Raw genomic sequence first — 27,726 nt, 5'->3', positions numbered from 1 at the left:
ACCTTGGCTCAAGATCTACATAATATGTTTGCAGCCATTGTTGTTAAAATGTTTCAAAAGAAAAATAGATTATAAATGCATATATATTAGTCACAGGGAGATGCTGGTAGACAATCAACATACAAAAGAGTTTAAGAAGAGTAAAGGTTAAAAGACGTAAATTGTGTGATGAAATGATAGCAGCAGTACCCAAGTTAATGTTTTCAAAACAGGGAACTGGTTTCACATATACCCGACCATAGATAGCACTGGGGTGGGGAGAAGAATCATTTAGGGACCACACAGATTGTACTTGGAGAAAATGAAAGTTAAAAATTTAAATAGAACTTCCTGGTATGCATTAAAACCTGTAACAGGGACAGAGTTGAAGTTTATAGTTTCTCAATCAGTAATGGGTTATTCATATAATATGTCTGATATGTAAAACTATAATTTACTGACCACTCAATTTACTGAAATGGAAGATAGTTATAGAAATTGATCCAATAATGAGAAAAGTGACTTGAATGTGCTGCAGTACTGTCTATATGCAGATATCTCAGAGTTCCAAGCCAGTAGAATTTTTTTTTTAACCTGGAATAGTTTTCCCTTTGTTTATGTCTCAGAAATATCTTCTTCAATAGGTGTGCATTATTAGACAAATCTGTTTGCTTTCAGCATAGTTCAGTTTTTTGGCACTAGAAATTTAGCTTTTTCTTCCCTTTTGTCCAGGTAGACTGTAAAATGGTATATTGTTAAAGTTTTCAGTGGACAAGTGTGTGTCCTTTTATATTCACTTGTAATTTATTAATGGAGATTGCTGCAGCTTCTCTCTCAAAAAGAGGAAAATACATGGATATTTTCAGTGTGTTAACAGGAGGCATATTGTCCCATCTCCATGATAAACTTGTCTCTGTCCTCCATGTTGTTCCCATGCAGGTGCAACATTTCAAGTTTTCTCTTTCTAGCACAGCTTCTTGAAGAAGTGCTAGCATCTGCTCTTGCTTTTGTGTTCCTAACTTCGGAATATAAAAGGGGAAAGAAGAGCAGGGAAACTGAGGTGGTCCTGCCATGTATAACCTGAAGCTGACACTAGTAGAGCCCAGATCCTCAGCAGCCCTTTGCTACCTTTCATCAGGGTTTGCCAGCTGACACTCAGTGTGAGAGTATCATGTCAAACAGCTGATAGCTGGGGTGGAGTGTGGGCAGAGTGAGCTAGCAAAGGCTCTGTGCAGGGATCTGAGCCAGTCCCGTAAGTTAGGGGGTTTTAGGGAAAGGGTGGCAGGAACACATGCAGCACCTCACTATGGTATAAGTGAGCTTCGTGGGCGCATGGACTCAGTGTGGCAGTGCTTGTTCACCAGTATCAGTTCTGAGCGCACATTTTTAAGACATTCTGTCAGGCTCAGTACTTGTTGCAGAAGGTTGGTATTTCCACTGAGCCCCAGTGTACAGTGCACAGTTCTTGCAATGGTGCTTGCTGCAGAGTACTGGTGATTTATTTGCTGTTAGTTCCCGGGTGCAGAACTGATGATGAAGTTCTTCCAGCCCAAACCCTTCCATGATCCTGTGATAATTTGTGTGACATGTGAATGAACAGTCTAACTTAAGGTACTCACAGAACTACATAATGGATGTTTACTGGGCAAGAAAAACATCAGATGCAAAACACATGTACTCTGCTACAGTTCTCTTTGCAGGAAAGGTTGCAGGGGCAAAGAGAAGGTGACTTACAGTGAGAAAGCCAACAGTGTCCTCCATCAAAATTGTACTCTCCCTGAAGAAAATGGCATTGATTTTGTTGGAGATTTTTTAGCATCAAATAGCATATTTAAGCAATTTCTGTCAATTTCTGTGATTCTGCAGATTACTTTCAGAAAAAAAATGTATTTAGAATAAAATAGTATCAGAAAAAAGTATAATCAGTCTCAATAGGTGTCATATTGCTGTGAAAGCATGTGGAATTTGTTCACTGTTCACAGATTTTTGATTAAAGTGGAGACAAACCACGTCCTTCAGATACTTCTACTCTGGAATCTGATCATACAGTTCTGTGAAATATGTACTATCTCTCTAAGTAATAAATATAAATAACAAGCAGAAATATGAAGATTTTAAAAATAGATTAACAAGTGCATGCTTAGTGTTTTACTGCAGTCCACAGTCAAGGGCAGGAAATATCTGTACTCTGTTGGCTCTCAACAGTGTTACACACAAGAGCATGTAATGTCTACAATTCTGTGATTCTATAATTTACAAATACCAGTTAGTCAAGCTTCTCTGTATTCAATGGTTAGATCTTTCAGTTATATATCTTACATCTTATTAATCTCATGGTGTCACACATCACTACTTTTAACTTGTTTTAGTTCTCCATCAGTCCTGTAGCAGCAAGGTGCTTTAACTCCATTTCCAAGCGTGGAGAGTAACTACACACACCAAGCCCCTGATCAGAACAGATCTTCACTGTGCTGCTGTGAAACCTCAGTCTTCCTGCTGCAGAAAGAGTCTCGGGGTGGATTGCCCCATTGCCCGCAAGCAAGATAAGGGGAGACAGCAGCAAAGCCCTGATCACTCTGAACTTCTTGACTCTTTCTACTCCCTCTTTTTTTCTCCCCATTTCTCCTTCCAAGAAGATGGGACTTCCCATTTTGCTTCTCAATGGTAGACAGTACTGACTTTTTCCATCTTGCTGGTGGGCGTGTTGGTTCTCAAGTGAAATTTTTCCATGAAATGAGCCCAACATTTTCTAGAGGACTGTGGCTTGAATTTGTATCTTAAGATTGACTCCAGCTTGAATTGTAGTAAAGATCCAATAATTTCTTCCTTTCCCAGCCATGCTTTCCACTGGAGTATTGTTTCTTACCCCTCGGATGTGAGATTTAGCACAAGCCACAAGTCTGTAGCAGCACCTTTCTCTCCTTGTTCTGTAAAAGGTGTGTGCAGTAGCCAATGATGATCTGGTAAAATGTAGTGGTGAGGGTGTCCTTGTTCCTTAGGCTTTGTACCTTGTCCTTGTCTCAGTCCCTGGTCTTCATCATTCTGTTTTTCCTTTTGTGTACATTTATGCATCTGTCTGGATATTTGGATTGTTTTGGGGAAATGATCCCTATTGGCTCTGCCTTACATGGTCTGATGGGACTGGATGTGTTGTATTCAAGTACCTGATTGTATATGGCTTTGCTGTCTAGTCTGGCCTCCTTAACATGTTGATATTAATTAATTTTGTTCTCCCAGGAGCTGTTTGTCATTCTTTTTTTCCAGGGGTCAGGAACTGGCATCTGTTTAAATGTACTAAATGCTAGACAAAGATAGGATCTTGTACAGAGATTTTCTAGCATTTGTTAGGAGACATTATGTCAGGCCTCATACTTTCAGATGGGCACCTAATCTCTTCTTTTTAGTTGCTGGGATGTAAAAGCAGTAAGATTGCTGTTGATACCTGCACTTCATGCAGCACATAAAATTACAAAAATAAAGTAGCGGAGTTCAAACCTTGCATGCTTGCACGTTTCTTCAGGCAGATAGGGTAGCTGGCCTCATGGGGACAATTAAAGAATAAAGTAATAAGGAGAAATGTCAAGCAGAAGGGAAAAGTATTATGCAGAATATTTCATGCAGTGATTCTGGTTACCCCAGCAGTAATAATCAACTGTATAAACACATACTCACAAAATCCTTAAGCAGATTTATATATTTATAATTTATAAACATGTATTTTCCTTGGACAGAAATCTACATAAGCCAAGATGAACATACCTTCCAATGTTTACAGTAAAAGATGCTGGAGGAACCAAGCACAATAAATATTTTAGTTCCTTAATCTGGCTATTAACAAGGAATATGACTACCTACTGAATCTGTTTGGGGTTATACAGATTGTGGCATATAAATTTTTTGCACCATTTTCTTAAACATTTAAATATTTAAAAGGATAGCAAAGCTGTTTGTTGCTATAGACCGGCAAGTCTGGGACAAAATTTTACTGAGTTGGCTATGTTAGTGTCACACAGCTCATGAAACCTCCATAAAAGAAGGGTTTGCACTTCACTTCCTGCAGGGACCAGCAGCACACTTATTTAAAAGCAACAGGCACAGAATATTTTCCTTAAATTATGTTAACTGAGTAGTTGTGTAGTAAGTAGTTGTGTAGGCTAAATACAGGCACTAAAGAGCTCCAGGAAGAACTGGACTGACCCTTAAATTTCAGTTAAAATAAACAAGAGTAAAGCTGGAGTGCCAAATTATGCTTTAACCTAAATGTATGGAAAAAAAATTAACAGACTTCAATGAAAAGATATTAATGTGGAATAAAATTTTAAGTTTCTCAGACTTTTATCCAGAAATACAAATCTTAATAACATCAGTAGGAGCACTGATGTGTTGAAAGTTGAGCACATACCAGAAGGAGGGTTTAGGTACATTTGCTTGTCGGTTGCATGTGTATGATCTATGCTGCTAGCAAGTGAAAAAAATACACTACTGTCTCTTAATGTCTTGAACCAAATTAGTAACATATATAATATTTTTAGCAGGAATTTGCATGTGCTCTGACATTTTTATTACATTCTTCATTCCTTTGGTTAATAGGTACTAGCGCATTTCTCAGGGGCACAGTGAATAACTAAGCACCTTCAGTGATTGTTTGTTAGGTTTTAATAGCCTGATTAGAGCTATCAACTCAGCTCTGGGAACATGTGTGCTGCATCTTACTTTCTGTTGTTTGGGTACCCTATGGACAGGCTCCTAGAGGAGCACACCATTCACACATGCTGAATTCTACTGCAAGGAATAGGTAGCATAGACAAGAAGTAGGAAAGCAATTTACCACTGAAAATAAATTCACTTCTTAGCTGGTGCTCTAATATGTCATATATTACACACTAAAAGCCATATTGCTTGCCACTCAAGTCAGTGTTTCTTGATCCTAAGTGGTAAAGAAAAATGTGTTGGTTCTTGAAAAATAAATCCCTTTTATACTGCTAAATTTAACCAAATTTCTTTATTTTTTGGACAATTCCTGCAAAATCTTTCATCAGAATTGAAATAGTTTGAAATGTTATCCATTACTGCAGGCATCCTTTGCTAGTTGGAGTCCACAGATGAAGTGGTGGAGGGATGACTCCTTTGTGATTGTGTGGCATTGCTTGGTTGCAACTCCCCAATTTTCACTCTTTTTGCTGATTACCTCCCTCCTTCTCTTTTTGCTTTCCATTTTAAAGTTTATTGTCCTTCTGTAAAAGCATCTTTCTTTGTTGTGATCTCTTCCATTCACTTTCAAATTTACCATTGATCACTCTGTTGCCCTGGAAAAGATCATGTATGCATGATAGCTAGTAAATCCTGAGGGCTGCACTGTTTGTATTTCATTCCTGGAGACAGAGCTTGAAAGGAGCAAAGGGAAAAAATGGGTCCTAGTAAATAGTGATCATTCACCAAATCCTCAGCTCATCTGGTGTCTACTTGCATCAAAGGTGGGACTGCATTGAAAGGAGGATCCATCCTTCAATGAACTGTGTGTACTTTGCTTACAGTAAAATCTCAAGGGGTAAATAGAAAATTGATTTGGGGTTTTCTGTCTCACCTTCTCAAACAAACTTCAGCACTACCAGGTTAAGGCATCCTGCCTTAGAATCGCGGTTGGGCTTGACTTCTCATCAGCCTCAAGATGGCTGTGAGCAACAGTTGAAAGGGATAAATTGCTTGAAGCTGGACTTCATCTAGACTTTCCTCCCACATGGGTATGCTCTCATCTTAATGTCAAACATCTTATTTGTATGTTTTGCCCTTCTTTCTGCTAAATTTAAAAACTACTCACATTCAGCGCTATAGAAGCATCTATCCAAGAATAAACAGGTGGCCTCTGCTTGGAGCTTTGAGGAGATGCGTAAGTTGTAAGTTGTGCTGCTGACTTTTAAAGGCAGGGTGCCAATGTAAAGCAATGAAAAGCACCTCAGAATTTTTCCTAAAGATTTTATAGCATTTCCCTAGAGCAGCTTGCAAATCTGCTGTCCTTTTCAATTCTTCATAAGCACTCTACTACTACATTTATGAAATTTTGTCCTTCTTATTAGATGAAAATAATATGATATTGCAAAGAAATGGAAGTAGTAAGCTTTGTGTTCTAGATACTTTGGAACTAATGCATACGTCATGAAAATACATCTTTGAAAAGTATAAGCAATAAGGAAGGTTTCACAGTAATTTTGTGTACCTCAGCTTCAGAGCAGCTGCCTAATTGTGCCTTAGCTACTACAGCTAATGCCCTTGGGAATACAAGAATTTCACTGAAGTGTTTTTTTAAATTATATTCCTAGCTTCTTGTCAGTGTAAAACCATCTTGCATTTAATGATTGGAGTGAATACTGATAAGTAATATGATGAGTGCTTTAAAATATTGCCCAGAGTTAAAGTAGGATAGTTGGAGCAGGAGAAAAAAAACACCCCAAATTTTCTGTTTGAGCTACTGTATGTTTGTGTTTCATCCTCCTGGAAGACACAGTGGGTGGGATGTGTGATGTAGTTTCTCCTCATATGTGGATGTTGTGCTGCAAATTCTCATTCAGAAACCCATTATTCCTTCAGGTGTTTTAGTGATGGCCAAATATGCACTATCAGCTTTGGAGATGAGTTGTCCCTGAGGATTTTCCTTTGGCTTCCATACAAATACAAAGTACTTCTCATAGCTAAGGCCATTATCATGCTGTTGAAGTTTTTAGAAACCAGACTAATTATCCATTTATTCACAGAAAAAAAAAATCTGATGCTTCCAGCATGGATGTTAGAATACTGAGCATCACAGCAGAAGTGTAGCCAGGCTGTTTGCCAAGTCCCATAGCTCTGTTCAGTAGCTGCTTTCCAAACGCTGTGATACAAATGCCTTGAACTCTTGCACAGTTGCCACCATTTTCATCAGATTGAGCTGCTGTGGAAAACTAACAAAGAAATATATTTCAATGAGACTCCAATTAAATGCTCTTGTTTTGACATATTTGCTTTGATAATAACTGCTGCTAAGGATTTCTTTTTTTTCTGGGTCAGAATGAAAGTAAAGTCACAGTCCAGAAAAGCTAAACAAAGCTGGTTCAGTAGCCCACTCTGTGGAATATTATGCAGTTGGCTATCTGTTTCAAAGAGGGGGCACAATTATTTCTTGCATAAATATTTAGATAGTTGTATTTGCTGAGAAACAAAGACTAGATGCAAAATTGGGCAGGATGTCCCTCTGGAATATCACATTCTGCATGGTTTCGTTTTTGTATATATCATAGCAATTATAAAACAGTACACTGTTCTATTGGAAACATTAATCTTGAACTTTCCCCTTTCTGTTGGCACCTAATTTCCTGATGCTTTATGGGAAAAATACCTTAAAATTCCTTCTGGGTTTCTTCTTAGGCGTCTTCTGTCCAGATGTTATCTGTCTGCCTCTGCATCCCTGAATCACTCTTTTTAGTGCACTGTAATTCAGAATGGTTTTTGGGAGCAACATTGCATTCACTGTCTAGGATGAGCAATGAGTATAAATATCAAGAAACAAATGTATGATGCAGTTTTTACATGCCCTTTTCTAATGATTCTTTTTAATTACAGAGTAAAGAGATTTCATTTCAGCTTCATGAAGACTTAATGAAAGTACTTAACGAGCTTTACACAGTAAGTACAGTTACTTACTTAGCTTATCTTATGCAAATTCCATATCAGACTACTTCTGTAAGCTTTAAGTGGACTTGCATTGACTAAGTTGCCCCCAATGGAGTTACTTATTTTTATGTTTTACACAAGCCTAAACTATATTTTTGAAAAGACTACTTACTTGTTTAAAATACATATGATAATGCTTTCAGGATTACTCTTTACTTGCAACCCCTTTTTTCCTCCAGACTCTGGTAAGCCAATTTATTAGGAGTTTTGTTGTTTATTAATGAGACATTTCTACTCAGAGCTACCAGAGCAAACTTTTCTTTTTGCTTTGTTTTTGTCCATGCTGCCATCTGCTTAGTTTGACCTGTGGACTACATAAAAATCATAGGGGTTTGCCGATCCAGTGCTGTGCTGTCTAAATGTTACTTATGTGCCCTTCCCCATCCCTGACTCAGATAAGTAAATAATGAAAAGAAAAACAGAGGGTTTTGTAGACTTCCCATACCATTTAGAGAGATCAAGAAAAAACACTGTGAACATTCTGGCAAGCTCCTGCTAATCCATAGGAAAATCTGAGAAAACTTCGGTCTGAATTTCTATTTTCTTGTTTGAAACCCATTTATGCAACTTGGTACTACAAAACAATGTCTCGTCTACCTGATAACTATTTTCCCAGCTATTTTCTGAGGTGGTATGTTTTGAAAAAGAAAAGAAGCAAAAATTACCCTTTTTTTGAAACACAGCTGTAGAATTAAGATTAACTGGTGATATGCATCTCTTGTAAAAGCCTTTTGATTTCTGCTCATTCAGGAATTGTATATTAAAATCCTCTTCTTTTTTTTTCTGGAAGAACTGAAACATATATGCTCCAGTACCCTGCATAACAATCTCTAGGCATCTCTGTTCCCCATCCTCAAGATTTTGAAGATCATAAAAAACCTTACAGTATTGATATCAAGAAACATTTGTGAAGTTTAGGAAGCTATCAGTGATCCCTTCTCCACAGGCAGAGCCCAAACATTAGTTTTGTGCATCTTGGTGATTTTTCCTTTGTCCTAGGGAAAATTGTGCAGCCATCAGTGGATGAAGAACATTTAAACTCAAGAAAAACTTAGGTGGCAAAAAGGAGATGCAAAGAAAATTAGTCTTGTCTTTCTGCCCTGAGTTATTTTTAAATGTTATGGACAGATTCCCAAAGCCTTCCTAAACCACCACTTTTTATTTTGTTTGTTTGGGATTTTCTTTGGGGTTTTTTAAATCTGAAGCGACCAGGATTTTGTAGGGTGTGACACTGCAAAGCCTTCTTGGCTGAGGCCTGCAGTCAGTGAAGTGTTCTGGGATCAGCTCCTGCAAAGCAGCGATAGGCACAGACCATTCCCACAGCTGGGGGATCAGCGGCTGCCGGAGCCATGGCACAAGTGGGACTTCAGTGCTGAATAAGTCCTGAAGATACAGCCTTGTTTCAATTAAACAGTTGCATAACTCCAGTGTCTGGCAAGGCTTGGGATTAGTGCCTGTGCTCCCAGGGTAGGGAAACAGTGAAGCATGTGCTGAAATACTTTTCTGAAGTACCACTGAAAATCTGCAGGACTGGACTTCAGTATTTTCATTCTTTTTCTTCACACTAGTGCTATATATACACTCTGATAACATCAGATTTCATCAGATATTAACTTGCATATTATGGCTTCCAGTGCATGCTAATTCCTTTCTTAGAATTAAAGATTTATTTTTTAATGGGTATATTTTTATGTTATAAAAATTCTGAATTTGTCCACAGCGTGAGTCAGGCTACTGCTGCAAGATGGTTTCTTGGGATGGAATTTATTTTACCTGATTTTCAGACATCTGCAGTGTAGATACAAATATTTTAGCATGCTGTCTGTGTTCCAGCTAAAGTCCCTGGAAATCTAATATGGGCAGATGAGACCCCTTTAATCAGATGCAAGAATCTGCATCAGATTAAGTGATCTGTACTGTTAACTTCATTGCCCAGCTTTTCATTGATTGCAAAGGGCTTGGTCAGCTGTACATGTCCACTTTAGCTAAATAAAGCCCACACATAATAAAGTGACAATATGGTGCACAGTAGCATCTGTTTCACTGCTTGAATGTTTAGAATGGTCATCATCATATGTGTGTATTATATCTACTCATGTACATAAAGATAGAACAGTATCTAGACAGATGGGGACCTCATGCACAGGTTTTTAATTCTTTATGACATTTACTGTGTACAGAATAAGATCATAGTGGCCTTATCAGAACAAGTATCGACAGATTTAATCTCCAGCAGTGACATTTCTCAGTCACAAAAAGGAAATGTCATCTACTTGTTTGCCCCATGGTTTATAGAGAGGGGGAAAGTTTAAAAGAAATCAGTCTTTCTATTGTGAGATAAATCATTGTGTCTGAAAAAGGCAAATTTATATGAAATCTGTGAGTAATATACTAATACTGAAGTGTCTCTCCCTACTGGTTAGTTCTAGTTGTTTGAAAGGAAAGGTGCCTTCATGAAGTGTAACTTAGAATGTGGTATCATATTGGAATTTAAATACCTCCAAAGCCTTTGAGTAGGGGGAAAGTATCAGAGCTTTTAGTGTGTATGAAGAAGCTTTAATAATATGGTTATTTCTTATCATCATGCCTTATCTTACAGCAAAGGTCTGTAAATTAAGGCCTTTAGCTTGTGCTGTCCTCATTAAAACTACACATCATGTACAGGATTGGTGAAGAAATAAAAACAGAAGCAAGTGAACCACAACTTCAGATGTTCCCAGAACAAAGCAGACTTATTTTGCTGGAATAATCAGAATTTTGTAAGGGAAACCTTACTTTCTAATTTTCCATCTCTTCTTTGTAAACGTTTTTTAAATGTTACATTACATAGATTTTTGACATGCTTTGCAACTAACAAAAATGCATCTTAAAACTCTCTATTTTCAGTATTTTATGCATGGATTTTAAAATTAGGACTGAAATCATCATTCTAAAACCAATTTAATAGCTAAGCTTCATTTTGTATCTTTGTGAGTTCAGTAAATTCTGACTGGCAGATACTTAAAGCTCTGCCTGGTGTCTGCATGGCTGTGCCAGGCAGTTGGTAATTTTAGGTCTGCAGCACCCCAGCAGCTGCACTCCTCCCTTACTCCTCTCCTTACCACACTTTCAGCCAGTACAGGCCAGGAATCAGTCCCATGTTTCAGATAAGAATATAAGCTATAGAAACTACAATTAAATGTACCTTTTGAATGAGGGGGGTGGGGAAAGGGGAGCTCAAGTAGTTGTATGGGGTCACAGATAGGAGTTTTCCTGGCATTTACAGGAAGAAAAGTTAGTCAAACTGAAAGCTGGAAGATGTTTGGTTTATTCTTTTGTGAAGTGATTGATTTAGAAATCTTCTTACACATTGACTTAAAGAGACAACAGATTATTGACTTTGCAATAAATCATCTTTGCAGCATAGAAAACTCCCTTCAAACTCTTCTTCTATTTCTCTGGGAAGCTAAAATACCTTGCCTTGTCAGATCAGGTACTGGCATATAGCAATAATGTCTGAATGATGGGGAATGACAGGGAACAGAAGGTAGGCAGACATTTTTCTTGTGTTGGAGAGAGATCTTCACTGGACTTATTTAGGGGTCAGGACATATTCATAAATATCCTCTAAAGATGTCAGGAAGGTCACAGGTTTGCTGCAAATACAAAGCTGTTCCAGTAGTAAGGCTGAGGGCAAATGCTGTAGAAAAGTGATACACATCATAAAAGTATATCTTCATGTCTCCCCCTTGGCTTTCCAAATTAATCCTACTAGCATCACACATTTCACAAATAGTGCAAATGTAAAGTGCTCTGAAAAAGGAAGAAGTGAGGACAGTCCAAAGCCACTGGGATGTTAAAAAAGACAGGGCTGCTGTGCCACTTGCATTTTCCATTGATTTATCTTACTCTTGAAAAATCCTGGCTATTTAATTTTTCAAGGTAGTTGATGCCAGATTTTCTTTTTTTCTTTGCTGAAATAACACAGAATCTGATTCCTCTTCAAAAATTTAAGTTCAGTTTACTGTGGCACATCAGAGATCTGAGAAGGTGAAATCAGTAATCCTGTATTGATAGTAATATATAAGTGACAATTCCTAAAACCACAGCAGAGTTTGACTTGGAATGAGTGAACAGGATGCTGACAACAGCTCATTCTGAGCCTACTTAACTGCTAGAGGCCACTGGTGGTAAAATTGGCATAAGATTTTGCTTATTTCTTGTGCAGAGCACTAACTAACCCAGTTTAATAAAACCCTTGTGACTCCACCTTCTGAGAAGAACTCACAGCTTAGCAGAGACAATTCTAAAACAATTCAAACATGATAAATACACCAGGGATGAGCTAGGAAATTACTATTTCCCGAGAAACACTGTGAAAAGGCTCTTAATTATGCAGTTTTATTATAAAAATAAAGTACATGTTAACACAGTAATTTCAATCTATTTTAACTCTAGTTTTCAATCTTGCCTTGGTTTGAGTTTTGTAGAAAAGAAGCATGTGTGTAGAGAAGGAGAGCTAGTCCCCTGCTCGGGGAACATTCTTCACTTATGGGCCATAATTACTGTCTTGTTGATGGGTTTGTCTAGATAACAGCTGTGGGGTTAAATAAAATAATTACCTAAGGATATACTCTAGTGTGCCCTTCCTTGTGATAAATATTATCTTCTGCCTTAAGCCTGTTTGCTGAGCTCTTATGAATGATGCTGAAACTTTGGCTCACAAATTGAGATGTTTATGCTACCAAGTGAACAGTCTGTCACCTGCAAATGTGAGAGTACATAGTTAGGGTAGCATAATCTTTTTCATCTGCTTGTAGTCTGACACAGTCATCTGAAAAATATATATTTTACATCCCTTGATCAGCAGAATAAACCTGATAAATTAATAGGAGATAAACTCAATATTTAATTTTAGAAAGGTACTAATATGCTTTTAACAATGCTGGTTCACTACAGTGGAGAAATGCAGCAAATATCATTATGACAGTTCAGCATCTGCAAAATTACAACCTTGCTCTCTTTTTTCAGTGCGTGCTTGATGGCAGATCAGTAAACACTTTGGAGACTAACTAAAATCATTTCAGTGATGGATACGCACACAGGAGGGTCTGTCAGTTCAACAGTTTGGACATTTGAGAAGAATTATTACATGTTTCATAGTTTGAATAACAGATCTGTGATTCTGTTGCTTGTTCACAGATCAGAAGCCTACAAATCTCAGAACTTTTCATACAATAAGTCTTTTTAGGAAAGCCTGTTACTGTGTTTAACAACATCTAACAGTCTGAAAAACTCCAAGGCAAAAAGATGACATAGTGTTAAGGGAAAGAATCGTATATGCAACTTAGCCAGCAAATTCTAAGCCAGTTTGTTGGGGAAGTATGCACTGAAATACTTGGAAGCCAACTCCCTGGCTTATTCCCATTTATTTTTCCATATGTGTCTCTCTAATGCTTTCTCAAATTAAGTTCAGCTGCTGCAATATCAGCTCTTAAAAAAGCATTGACACATCATGAAAAAGGCTGAGAAATCATTAAGACATTTTCCCCAAAGGCTTGCAAAATAATGATGTCACTAGTGCATGAGATAAGCATGCTATCAATATCACAGACTGGACAGGAGTCACATGCCTAGGCTGATCACTGCTCTTCCAGAGTCTGTATTGATTCCTAAGCCAGTGAGACTTGGGTAGGACTGACTGACTGATGTCCAGCCCTGTGAGTACAGAGAAAGGACTTCTTTTTGAATTTCAGTTATTTAGGAAACCATTTGGACCAGAACTTGTGCAGAGTTTGTTGTGAGAACATGGATTTCAAGTGGACATCTTCATTCCCTGTGAAGGCTATGAGTTCCATGTAGTTCTCCCACAAAACTTGCCTATCAATCTGTGTGGAGTGAGACACTGGATTTGGTAGCATGTGCTGTAAGCAAGTAGTGGGAGGAAGAAACACTCCTTGGTGAGGTGAAGCTAGTGGAGTCAGTGTGGAGATACTGGTGAGAACAGAGATACCCTTGTACTCCTTCAAGGAGTGCTTCTTTCAGCAAGGAGGTAAGCTGAAGTGTCAGCCACTGCAGAAGGACATTTATGCTAGTTTAAGAACATAATCTGTTAGTTTAAGAACTTCGATGCTTGCTGCTTTTGGCAAGCAGAACAAATCCTTGTTTCATCATTTAAGTGCTTTGAGATGCAGTTAGAAAAATTTGAGATATATTTGATACAGGATCACAGAATATGCTGAGTTGGAATGGACCCTCAAGGATCATAGAATCCAGCTCCTGGCCCTGCATAACACCATCCCCAAGAATGATGCCATGTGCCCAAGAGTGTTATCCTGAACTCAGGCAGGGCTTGGTGCTGTGACCACTTCCCTGGGGAGTCTGTTCCAGTGCCCAGCCACCCTCAGGGTGAAGAACCTTTTTCTAATATCCAAGTTAAACTTCCCATGACAATTTCAGGCCATTCCCTTGGAACCTGTCACTGGTGACCACAGAGAAGAAATCAGTGTCTGCCCCTCATGAGGAAGTTGCCAATGGCAATGAGCTCTCCCCTCAATCTCCTGTTCTCCGGGCTGAAGAGACCAAGTGAGCTCAGCCACTCCTCATACAGCTTCCCCTCAAGGCACTTCACCATCTTTGTTGCCCTTCTATGGAGCACTTTCCAATAGCTTTATATCCCTCTTCTGTTGCGGCTCCCAAAACTGCACACAGTTATTAAGGTGAGGCCATCCCCTCCCTTGCCTGCTGGCAATGCTGTGCCTGATACACTCCAGGACATGGGAGGCCTTCCTGGCTGCCAGGGCACCGCTGACTCATATCCAACTTCCCCTCAACCAGGAGCCCATGGTCCCTTTCCATGGCACTGCCCTCCAGCCTCTCATTCCCCAGTCCGTCCATTCATGCAGGGCTGCCCCATCCCAGGTGCAGAGTCCCAACACCTTTCCTTTGATGAACTTCATGAGGTTGGTGATTGCCCAGTTCTCTTAATTTGTCACGGTCTCTCTGCAGGGCCTCCCTGCTTTGGAGGGAGTCAGCAGCTTCTCCCAGTTTTGTGTCAGCTGTGAACTTGTTTAGTACCCCTTCTAGTCATGCATACAAGTCATTAATGAAGCTGTTGAAGAGCACAGGACCTAAGCCAGCCCTGCAGAACCCTGCTAGTGACAGATCACCAGCCTGATGTCGCCCCATTCACTATAACTGTGCCCAACCAATGGGCCAGTTGCTCACCTATCACATGAGGTGTTTATCCAGCTGTGTGCTGGACATTTTATCCAGAAGGATACTCTGAGAGACAGTATTGAAAGATCTACTGAAATCCAAGATTACATCAGCTGACTTCCCTTGTGGGAATTAGGCAGGTTACCTTGCCATAAAAGGAAATCAAGTTTGATCAACAGGATTTCCTCTGATGAAGCTGTGCTGGCTGTGACCAGTGACTGCGTTGTCTTTCAGGTGTTTTTCAATACATCCCAGAATAATCTCCTTCATAGCTTTGCCAGGCACTGAAGTGAGATTGACAGACCTGCAGTTTGCAGGGAGGACCCTGCTTGCCCTTCCTGAAAACTGGGGCAACATTTGCCAGCTTCCAGTCAGCCTGGACTTTGCCAATTCCCAAGACTGCTCAAAAACTGAGAGAGAGATTTTGTGATGACATCAGCCAGCTCTTGAAGAATACTTGGGTTAATTCCATCAGGGCCCATAGTTCCCTCTGCAGGCAGAGTACAAAAGAAAATAACTTTTCTGGGTGGTAAGACACATGAATTAGTCTTGTCCCACCAACTAAAAAGTCTCTAGAGATGACACAGAACAAAAGATAAAAAATAAAAGCTAACACCTCTAGCCTTATGTAAAGAAACCCTTTAAAGATTTGAATAAAAAGGCCAAAAGAAAAGGGCACAACCTTGCTTTTAATTTCCTTTCCCCATCATTTGTAATAAGAGCCATATCACTTTCTGTGCCTCTCTGTTTTCTTATATAAACCATTTCTTTAAAAAGTCCTTTTCTTCTCTTTGCAGTAATTCATTTGTTTCCATGTGGCTGTGTGAGTTAAGCTCCCTGGGAGCTGATCATCAACAACTGTAGGAGTGCCTTTGGAGCAGTGCACAATACAGGAGACTGAACATGCTATTTGGTTAGACTGGGAACCTTGCAGACCTCACCCCTGTGGGCTTGCCTTCTCTTCCTAACCCAGCTTTGTCTGTCTCTGGGAGTTTTTCCTGCCTCATCCATGCAGATGTGAACTGGTGGGGCAGCAGCTGTTCCCAGTGGGTGTAGGCAGTGTCTCTGCTCAGACCCTGGAGCACAGTGTGCTATAGAGGAGCAGCAGCAATAACACGGAGTCAGGCAGTTTGGTTTTTTCCACCACAGAGCTGTAAGCATATACTTCTTAAAATAAAAGCAGGGCCACTTTTAGTGTTTGTCCCCAGCTGTTTTACCTTACTACAGGAAGCTGGTGAAGAGTTGTCAGTTTCATTTTTAGTATAACTGGCATGAGTCTTAAGTAGTGGCATACATAGTTATGGTGTATAACATACATTGTTATAAAAATTGCATTTCTCTGGAAATGTCTGTCTTTCTGTTGCACAGGACTTGAAATAAACATCAGTTCAATACATCCCAGAATAATCTCCTTCATAACTTTGCCAGGCACTGAGGTGAGATTGGCATGAACTTTGCCAGGCACTGAACTGGCATGGCAGGCAGTTGGTTTGTGTCAGTCTGTGCTAAGATGTGCTGTAGTGAATTGCAATATGTGGCTGTAGTGTTTTGCCACTCCATGGATACTCCTTAGGCTGGCCTAAATACTCAGTTACAAAAAGTACACTCTCCCAAGGGAATATTTCAAGGCAGCTTCCCAAAACTGTCTCCTCCATGGGTCGCACAAGCAGCTGGTTTGATTCCTCCCTGCCTGCGTGTCCTTTAGTTGAATGGTTTGCATGGCCTCCACCCAAAGATAATATCTGCTGATGAGAGCTCTGGCACCTTTTAGAAGAAGAGGGGAGGCCTCTGGCTGCCTGAGGATGGCTTCCTGCTTTGTTCAGTGCTCTTAACTTAGGGCAAGAACACAAAAAAACACACAACAAAAGACTGGGGAAGGCAAAAAGATGCTTCCTTTGGTGGAAGTGGGCAGAGTCAGCCCTACCCAGCAGAGGTGGGGTTTGTGATTGGCTGCTGTTCACTGCACAGGACTCATGCTGAGGTTTTTCTTTCTTGAAGAAGAAAGGGAGGACTGGTGTAACACTCTTCGTGCAAGCAGGTATTTGCATACTGGCAACCCAGGCTCTCTCATCTGCAGACCCAGGAGGCGTGTAGAGAAAAAATGCCTTTGGGTCTGTGAAGAAAACATTTTCACAACTTACGTATCAGGCAGCTCCTTCTTCAGTTCTCATCTGGTTTTAGATTGGGCCCAGTCTGCAGTGTGTGCAGTGGGCAGACACTTCTTTCCAGGCCATGGACAGCCATCCTGCTGTCTGGGGATTTGCTCCCAGGTCAAAGCTTCCCATTCCCTCTCCTTCATTCCCCCTTTCTCAGTGTTGAAGGGATCATTCTGCTTTCAAACATTCAGTGTCCACAGCCAAGCTGTTACTTAGCCCAGAAAATACTTATATATCAGATAGATTTGGTACTGACACAGATTTAGTTTTGTTGTTCATTATTTTAGGTTTTCACTTGAAGATAAGAATACTGAAATTTATTAAGAATGGCTTTTGTTCTTTCCTATAAGAGGAAATGAAAGAAAAAAAATCCCTATTTGGAATACTGTTAAATAAATCAGAAAAGAATAATGCAACCAAAAGTCCTAAATCTCCACTGGCCAAGAAACATACACAAGATCCATATTTATAAGTCAACATTTTGCTCAAAGACCCTATGATTTTTTTGTATATACCTTTATATTTTCATTTTCTCTAATTCTTCTTTGACTCTTGCCTTTTGCAGGTCATGAAAACATACCACATGTATCATGCAGAGAGCATCAGTGCAGAAAGCAAACTGAAGGAGGCAGAGAAGCAAGAAGAAAAACAGATTGGGAGGTCAGGAGACCCTGTTTTTCATATTCGACTAGAAGAAAGGCACCAGAGACGGAGCTCTGTGAAAAAGATTGAAAAAATGAAGGAAAAAGTAAATAGTCCTTTTATTTTGTTTCATTTGAAATAAATTCAGTGCATTTCTGACATTTTTTGGCATGATATTAGACAGAGAAATCCAGCTGGTAAATTAAATTAAATTAAATTAAGCAAGGTACGCATAATAAACTAGCAGTGGGTTATAGATAACTTGACATAATTTCAGTTCAGAGAGGGGGATACTTCACTACAAATATAATTCTTACTGTAAAGTTTGTCACATTTGGAACATAATATTAAGTTTTCACTTTTTATTCTGTGTGTTGTATGTATAACAGTCTGGAAACTAGGATTCTTTTTTTACTAGGAATGTGTGCTTGATTTGTTACCATTTCTGCTGTGTACCAAAAATGAAGTAATTAAAATACATTAATATGAAATGTCTTTCCTAGCGTCAAGCAAAATATTCTGAGAACAAGCTGAAGTCTATTAAGGCCCGTAATGAATACCTGCTCACCCTTGAAGCAACCAATGCTTCTGTGTTCAAGTATTATATTCACGACCTTTCGGATCTGATCGATGTAAGTACTGGCATGTTGGGATTTATGGTTGTTCACTTTAGGAATAATACTGTTTTTCAGTTTTAAAGGGAATATATTAGTCATATGGATTGCCTACAGTACGCTTGCTGTTTAAAATATTGTATAATACATTCAGAAGTTTTTCCCTTATTTCCACAAAATAAAGTGACAGTAAGATGCTCAACCCATTCCTTTGAAGTTTGAACATTGTGTTTGCACCCCATGTGTCAATAGAAAATATGACATTGCCATTATGTACAATCTCTGGGACCTAAATATATTTTACAAGATAAACTTCTTAAGTGGTCATCTAATGATATTTAATTCAAAAGAAACAATTTCTTCCATGTTTTCAAAATTCTGTAGTTTCATTCATTTAGTCGTTGAATCATACATACAGTGGCTTCTTACTCTTACTTCATGCAGTTTGAAGGGCAGACACAATCAGTCCTGTACTCTACACTGTCAGCATACCTGTTACTTATTTTCAGTAAGTTGTTTTTATGAGAACATCCTAGAAGAATGAGGTTATACACTAATGTTGACTTGTGCCAGCATTTAGTCTTCTGTATTACTGACATTCTTACATGATGCAGAGGGAGCATCCTGCACCCTTATCACATCCCACCCTCTTTGTAAGCTGACTTCATATGTGATAGAGAAGATACAGAGACAGCAAGCACAAGCTCCAGAACATTCATTCACTAGCATTGTAGGGTTAAATGGCTTAGTGGGTCCCCCTCTGAAAAAGTGGCCCATTTGAAATTCTAGATATTTGAATATGCTTGCTATTGCAACAGTAACATATGTTACTTCCAATAGTAAACAACAATCATACACAGCTCTGGTTTGTAATATAGAATAAATTAATACAGAATTTGACAAGAAGTCTCATTTCTGCTGACTGGGGAAGCAAAGCTTCACAGAGAAAGGGAGAAAATGCCTTCTTAAGATTAATGGACTAAAATAGCTCCATATACGTGTTTTATTATATGTCATCTAAATACTGATAGTCAGTTTTCTTTATAATTTCTGGTTTTTCTATAATTTATAAAATATTGCCTGATTTTGTTGCAACTTTTCCATTTCAAATGGTTTTGCTTCATTTCTTTCTTGCTCTCCTATAAAAGATGGCAATTAATCTTTTTTGTGTTTTCAGTATTTTTTTCTGTCTCTATTTCAACATCTCTTTATTCCTTTCCTAGTTGCTGCTGCATGTTTGCTCCTGATTTCTTCTGATTTATTCTCTGTCCTGTCCTTGTCTAAACCTTATCCATCCACTTGCACAACCTGATCCATCCATCTATGTTGCCCAGGCAATGAAAGCACTTACCAGGACCTATAGGTGGAAGATTAGGGCAGAAAACAAACGACAAGCTGTGTACCTGCTGGGGTATCCCCCAACTGAGAAGTTGAGCCTATCTAGTGGATGATTTTCCTGCTACTGCTTAAAGGATGACAGATATTTGGTCAGTAATTAGGGCATATCTCATACATGTGAACTTCATAAATTCTTCTTGGATTCTGGAAGGAAGGAAAGGTCCTTTTCTTTTTGTTTCCAGCACCCTCACCCTCACTTCAGAAGCTGGATAGATGCTCATTTTGTCACCTCTCCTGTCTTCCCTTTCAAAGTTCACATTTCTCAGAGAATGTCTCCAGTGTGTGTTTCTACTTGGTCAGAACTTTATCAGGTTGGAAGATGCGTGTGATTCTTATCCACTTCAGTGATGTCCGCAGAGGATTCTGTAGCAGTGAAAACTGAGGAGAGACACCACCAGCCCGGAGCTTTACAAAGAATTGTGAGGGGAGGAGAAGTGAAGCTTTCTGCCCATACACACACAGAGCCGACACTTACTGGAGTTAGTGTGTATGTAAGGGTATTTACACAACCATGAGGACTAGAGCTTCCTAACTGCTAGTCTTTAACAAAAATATACATTCTACAATATTTAGTAGCACAGAAAAATTGTATCTACTCTGCCTGTCTTTTTGAAAGCCATGGACCAGTGTACACAATAACATTCTTTTGGCAAAATGGCTTGAGAAATTACTCTTCCCTAAGGAATTTAAATTTAAATAAAAGTCTAGCTGCCCTTTCCATCACTGTTTTGGAAGAGTAGGCTGTAAACATGTGCAACCAGAATTTGCTTCAGAGCTAATTTAATCCAATTGTGAGCTTGTTTAAATGAAGTGTCTTTCAGACATTTGTATTTAATCAGAATATGCTGTGAAAGCACTGGTATTTAGACAGAGTGTTTGCCACTTGACAAAGGAAACTCTTTCTGTAAATGCGAGAATCTTGGCAAGGTTTTGGAGTTATATCATTGGAATGTGAGACATGCTTCCCAGTGGCCATATGTTGCAACAGTCCAGACTACCTCATTCTGTAAATCTGTTAATGCCATGGTACAGTTTGGAGTTTTCAGAGCAGTGGTGGCAATTTCATTCTTTGCCGTCTTCATTTTGTCCCACTTTGCTAGCCTGACTTCTGTGCTTCCCTGAACTCTCTCTCATTGCCTGTTCAGAAAGGGATTACCTCTGCTCTGTGTTTGAATTCCAGTTAAAATGGACGAATTTAGATCTCCCCAAGCTGTTGGTGTTGCCCATAAATGAAATGAAATGTCTTCCTATGCTAGTGAAAAAATATGTCTAGTGAAAACAGGATAAATACACGCAATAAACTGTTCCATAAATTTTTTTCTAACAAGGTTGGGGAGGATAGTGGAACTACTCATTTTTACAAAAAACAAAACCAAAAAACCAACCTTTCATTTTTCATTTGGATTCCACTGCATTTTCCATATATGAGGCTTATATGGAAAATCCTAAATTACCGTTCCTCATCTGAACTCCGTCTGAACTGTTCAACTCTGTCATTTCATTAACAGAGCTCAGCGCTTCTGACTAAAAATTATGATGTGTTGCTCATTTTAAGCTCTTGTGATAAAAGTAATATAAAAATATTGCTGGAGTCTTAGCTGGATGATTTAATGCAGTGAGTGAGCTGAGGGATGAGACCAACATTTGCAAAGAAGCAGAGAGGTAAACAGGATTTGATATGCATAGTGTATTTCTGTCCCCTGCATATTGTACTAGAGGAATTTGAATTTTCTATTAAATATTTCTTCTCTGCTGTCTAGAGTGGATCTAGTTCAAGTGCAGGACAGAATTAGTTATTTTCTTTATTTGTACCTATAAAAACCAGTAAAGATTAGCTGAATTAAATGAGCTTTACCTAGTATGTAGAATTTTTTTTAAGATTCTGAGTTTCAGAGGAGCAACAAACTATACAGTGCTGCTAATCTGGCTGTTAGTGCGAGCATCTGTCCATATGGCACATACTTTTACTCAGTTACATTCATTAAATTTGTCTAAGAGGAAGATAAGGATCTTTTTCCAGACTTACCATGTATTTTCATGATCTGAAGATAAATACTAGGAAATAGCAATCAAAACAACTTTACTGTAGTTCTGCTGCTGAAATAAATAAAATATCAATGTGTTGGTCTTTCTTAAAATGTAGTTTCTGAATCTCTAATTGCGGTATGCATGCTTTGAACTGTTAAGAAATTACAGAACATTTAGCTATTGTGAACTTAATTTATTCTGTAAAGGTTCTTTATTAATCATTCATAAAACCAAGTTTAAAACTAGGGTAAAATGTGTGCAGCTCACAATCTTTATTACGTAAGTCCTCATAAATATGGTATGTACCCTCAGATCCCTTTGATTTGACTGTGGATGTCTGTGTAACAAAATACTTAGAAAGTGACATTCAGAGATCAAGGGTTTTTTTATTAATTTCTCTCTCCATTGACATTAGAATTTTATTACTATTCCTGAAACAAAATTAAATGAAATAAGAGCAGCTTGGTTTGGTTGAAGCTCTGTGCTAAGCACTTCAGTTTGTTTTGTTCAAGCCTAAATATACTCTGGGGTACAATAAAGGCAGTAAATGCTCTTGAGACTGCTTCCGATTTAATTTCAAATAAGAATAAAATGCAAATTACAAAATTAATTTTTCACACATATCGCAAATGCATCCCTCATCTGACTTCATTCTGTTATTTCTCATCTTCATGTCTTAGTGCAGCACGTGACATCTCACCTCCCTAGCCCATAGACAGGTAGCAGACCCATAGATGGATAAGGACCCTGGCTGGACCCTCTGTGCTGACCAGTGAGCCTCTAACACTCGTGGTTATTTTGGCTAACAGTGTGGTTGCTCACTTGAACTGTAGAAGTCTTTCCACAAATCTACAGATTTTTTCCTGAAAATCATGTAAATACTTGTGCGTGTATGTGTGTGTGTGTAGACAACTCTCTTTTCTAAACCATCTTTCCAGCAGATTAGAACAGAACATTTCTTTCTGGATAACCAAGATACTATGACAGAGCTGTTGTTACCCTGTGTGTCCAGGTTTTGGGAAAGTGGATTATGGTCTGGCAGAAGTAAGAGTTGTGATGCCTCAGTGTTTAGTTTTGCTTTTAAAAAATACCTTCCCTCATACAAATTCTATTTTTATATGAGTAATTTAAGCAAAATTTCAAATCAGATGTTTTTAATTCCATTCAAAGAGACACTTGTGATAAAGCATTAGTTCAGGATCTGCATTTTATTTTTGCTTTCTCTGCTGGCATTGGCATTGCAAGAAAATGCCTTAGCCTGGCAAGATACTCTGCTTCACTTGAAAAATCCTCTTCTTGTCTGATTTGTTGCCTTGTTCAGCTGTCATCACTTGCCAAAGATGATCATGGTGATAGTGACTGTGTAGATTAAGGGTTAAACAATGAAGCTGTGTCACAGCATAAAGGCTGCAATTTTATGTTCCAGCTTGCAAAAAAGCTCCATCAGAAACCCACACAGCTCTAATTGTAAATCAATAAGCTTTCTAGTAATACTCAGATTAATCCACTAGAGCCAAAATTCAGGCTGTAGTTTTCTAACACATGGGTAGTTGGCAATGCTAAACCTGGCACTGCCCTCTATTTCTAATTCCTTTTCAGTTTAATCTTCTATGAGGTCTCTCTGAAACTAATGCACATGAAATAAAACAGCTGTCCCAATTCACTTTCTCATCAGCACTTTTAGTCTGTCTTTTTCATCCAAGATAGTGAATTAAATATGAGATCTGATTTGACATAGAACAAGAGAAAAACACCAAGAGACTTTTCCTTTTAGAAACAGTATTTTTGAGGCTGGTGTTCTTTGAAATATGGATGCACTTCAATATAAAGGTTGAGTGGCTGTTTTAGTAAGTGTAACAAAAATTTCCATTTTATGAATGCAAAAGACAGAAGTTAACATATGTGTGTGTGATTGAACATGACATCTTTTCTATTTTGTTTGAATGGTTCAGCATCTGGTTTTTCGGAGAGCCACTGTCCCATCTGCAGTCACTCCCTGGAGTACTTGCTAGGAGTGAAAACTTAGTCTTTCTGGAAGCTTTGTTGTGAATAAACAGCTCTCTGTTAGATGTCACAGAGCAGCTTCATCACTAGTCATTACCCTACCTAAGTCAAGGTGTGAAGTGTTTCATTCCCTTCTATTCATCAGTGAAGTTTTTTGTTCCCTTCTACATGCAAGATTTGGTTCGGTAAATAGGTTGAAAGCTCTTTCCTTCTGTCTCCCTCTCTGTTTATTTCTCTCATTTTCAAATAAGTAAGAGGAAAAGGAGGGGAGTGTGATCCATGAGTCCTGTGGGGTTTGTAATAGCTGTGAGGGGGGTACTCATATGAACAGTTCATGTATGCATGTAGGGTACAGTGGACTGAATCCAAATTGCTTCTTTATCCAGCTCCATAGTTACCTTGGGAGTCCTGCAGGGATGGGTGACTTCAGGCTGTGGGTGGCCACCAAGGAGGAGTGGCTGGGGCCTGAGGGATGCCCTAAAGCAAAGTGCTCTGGCTGCTCTGGCCAGGCTGGGGCACATCTGGCTGGGGCACATCTCACCTGTTTGAATAAAGAGTACTGCTTTGTATGCAACTGTGTGCAAACTGATGTGCCACTATTGAGGTGACATCTCCCCTTCCCTGGAGGCTCACTGAGCAGAAACTGAGGGTGTTTACTGTACAATGTAGGGAAACAGTCAGCTGATATGCTACGGCTGTGACATTTTTAAAATATATTCAGCTGTTCTCTAAAATATTAATGAAACATGAATAATGCAAATTGAGGATGTTTAAAATTCAAGAACAAACACAACTTTATGTTTTACCAATTAGGTTTCAATTACATTCCATTTCATAGAAAAAAAATTAACAAATTATGGCTTTCTGCATTTAATAACATGATGTATATTTCTGGCTTTATATGAGCACGGGAAATAAGGTGTTTACATTAAATACATTTTCATTATCAGGGAAAAAGATGTTAAACCTTTCCTGTTGTTTGAAAAAGCATTTTAGATGGATTGCTTATGCTCAAAGTATTTGTGGAGGTTTTGGTTGGGGCACAGGCACGGTAAGCAGGAATTGCTTCAAGTTCACTTTGCTGCTGTCATTAACTTAGATGATAGTTATGTTTGGGTGTGTTTAAATAGGTGATTCAGGGCTTACAGATGCTATTGATGCTCAAAAGCCCACTTGTGTGTGGGGTCCTGATTTTATTGATGTACAGTGCCTGCCCTTCTGTATCTGAAAAGCAAACTGTCACATGTGTACACTTGATCTCTTTTCTAAAACTGTCCATTAATCTTTGCAACAGATTGAGGATACTAAATGCTTACTGTCTTGATCCCAGTAGTGTGTTTTAATTTAGAAGATATTTTGTTGAATACTTCCAAGATAGAAAAATTTCAGGACAGAAAATTTTAGTGACAGTTTCAGGATTGTGCTATTGGAATGGCATTTCTCCTTTTAAATTTGTTTTCTTTTCCCTTTGTTGTTTTTTTAGTGTTGTGATCTTGGATACCATGCTAGTCTGAACAGAGCCCTAAGAACATACCTTTCTGCAGAGTATAATCTTGAAACTTCCAGGCATGAGGGATTAGACATCATTGAAAATGCAGTTGACTGCTTGGAGCCACGCAGTGACAAGCAAAGATTCATGGAAATGTACCCTACTGCTTTTTGTCCACCAATGAAATTTGAGTTCCAGTCTCATATGGGTGATGAGGTCTGTACACTGACAAGTATCCCCAAGTGACTGTTTCTGTATAACAGGATAGAGAGTTTATCATTTACCAAACACTTCTACAAAGAGTTTGCTAAAAGTTACCTGAAAGTCAGTGAATCAGCAATAACATTTTGCAAAACTTTGCAGCACTGTCTGCAGCTTCGAAGTTCTCATGTAAAAACTGTTAAGTGTTCCTGTATTCTGTATCATTTATAATGACATTGCTCTGAATTTGCTGGCCAACCTGTGCTCAGCCCAGCACCAGTGTAAGCAGTGACTTTGTCTTTACTACCTGCATCACTCATAACAGAGTTTGTGGGTGCTATTGAGAGCAGCTACCGAGCCACTCCAAATTATTCATGCTGCAATGCAGCCTTTTCCCCTTCTTCTTCTCCCGTTTTATCATCTGGAAATTCCAAGTATATTGGGTACCCCAGCTGTGCCCTGTTCTGCTACACCAAAGGCCAGTAGCAAAGCAGAATTTGAAATTACCCGTGTACATCTTTTTTTCTGAAGGTAACTCCAGGGTTTGCATTTCTGTGTGATACAAAAGCCACAAAAAGCACACATACAAAAGTATTGTGCTCTTTATTCATAAACTGTAGTACATAGTTTCACACCTTACAGCATATAAGTACTTTAAATTTAGATGGGCACATTTTATTGTCTGCTTTATTTTTAATAGCTTTGGTAGGAATTCACCTAGTTTTAAGGAGAACAACAAGACTATTGACTGTTTTTTTTTTAATTACTTGCATCTTACAGCTCTTTTTGATTCTTTGTTAGGTTTGCCAGGTCTCTGCCCAGCAACCTGTGCAAGCAGAGCTTATGCTTAGGTATCAACAACTACAGTCACGATTGGCTACACTCAAAATTGAAAATGAGGAGGTAAGACCTATGTCTACAAGGGCTAAGCATTGAACATGATTTTCAGGAAGGTGCAATGTTTTCTACCTTGCCAAAAGCATGTAAATGACCCTGATGTGGCTCCAATCTGTATAAGTGGTTTTAATTTTAAACATCAAATACTGGCACATATGCTAAGGTGGATCCTCACCTGCTTTACAGAGGTTTGGAAACTTTGTCTTTTACCAGTCCTTACATTCACATTCCTGAGTTCCATGTTTTGCAGATGCTTCAGTGTAAACTTGTTAGAGCACATATTTTTAAATTCTTGTGACAGAAAGCCACTGAGAACAGTTATTGTCTTCTGTGACCACCCTTTTTACAGTCCTTAACTTGCTACTTCTGTAGTACAAAGGAATTTGAAAGGTCTTTTGTGGTAGCTGAGTCAAGATCTCTTATGCTCTCAGCTACAGCTATTTATAAACATGACTAATGAATGCCTGTGATGGGAACAGCTCACCTAGCAAAATAAAATGCAGTTTTTTGTGAAATATGGAAAAAACGATGCTGTTGTCTTTCCCCTGCCCTGGCACTGGAAATAAAATGCACTTTTATCGCAGTTGAGGCAATGTTAAAGTCCTTCAGTTTACATGAGAATCTGTTCCTAAAAGGAAACATAGAAATAATTTCGTTTCTTCATGTACTTTACTGATAAGTTTTCAAGATGTCAGTTTTTCTCATTCTAGTTTGTATGTTGAATGTCTAGAACAAAGTATTCATGTCCATGAGACATGTGCAGTACTTGTAAAAAAAACCAACCACTTGCATTCAGAAAGTCTCTCAAGGTAACAAAGGTGGAAGGAGAAAGATAATTTCTTTCAGTGAAATGAAGTACAAGAGCATAGCAGGAAAAATCATGTTTGCCAGGCATGGAAGGGATATTTGACTACGCTGGAGTTGTGTGTCCATGATTTGGTTGTCCCTGCTAGAGACTCCAGCTGAAGCAAAACTGGGAAGTAAATCACATCCTTGTGAATCTTACCAGTTATTTTAGTGCACTGTGGAAACTGCATCCCTTGTCCACAGCATCCATGCCCGGGTTTCCACTATGAGCAGTGGTACTCCATAGGTTGTAGGAGGGCTGGGAGTCTGGTGTAAATTGCTCTTTCTTGAGCCCTCTCTGTCAACAGTGTATTCCACTTCTGCAGTCTGAACATCACTGTGGCCCTCATCACAGCACTGCACAGTACAGAGGTCACAGATTTTTTTTCATTGGAAGATCACATTGTTCTGGCCAGATCCAGATCTCTGGATGTAGATATTAGATATAACACATTGACCACTTTTAGGAGAGCTGACCCTCCAGAGTACTGTATCATCTCTGTTGCCTCCCAGATTGGAGACCTTAATTAAATCATATCACATTTTAATTCTAATTTCAAACAAATGCTTG

General features: G+C 38.8%; 1 protein-coding gene across 3 annotated transcripts in view; it reads left to right on the top strand.

The window, feature by feature from the left end:
• SRGAP1 (SLIT-ROBO Rho GTPase activating protein 1) overlaps positions 1 to 27,726 on the top strand; it is a 137,109-nt gene that overhangs the window by 68,900 nt on the left and 40,483 nt on the right. For all 3 annotated transcript variants that reach the window (XM_030960325.1, XM_030960324.1, XM_030960326.1), the window contains exons 4-8: positions 7,573 to 7,635; positions 17,602 to 17,784; positions 18,182 to 18,310; positions 25,206 to 25,427; positions 26,214 to 26,315. In XM_030960325.1, coding sequence (XP_030816185.1) covers positions 7,573 to 7,635; positions 17,602 to 17,784; positions 18,182 to 18,310; positions 25,206 to 25,427; positions 26,214 to 26,315 — 699 coding nt within the window. The remainder of the gene's footprint in view (positions 1 to 7,572; positions 7,636 to 17,601; positions 17,785 to 18,181; positions 18,311 to 25,205; positions 25,428 to 26,213; positions 26,316 to 27,726) is intronic.

The sequence above is a fragment of the Camarhynchus parvulus genome, chromosome 1A (assembly GCF_901933205.1).
Source record: "Camarhynchus parvulus chromosome 1A, STF_HiC, whole genome shotgun sequence".
Taxonomy (NCBI): Eukaryota; Metazoa; Chordata; class Aves; order Passeriformes; family Thraupidae; genus Camarhynchus; species Camarhynchus parvulus.
The sequence above is the reverse complement of the archived record's forward strand: the minus strand, read 5'-3'. Positions and strand labels throughout refer to the sequence as shown.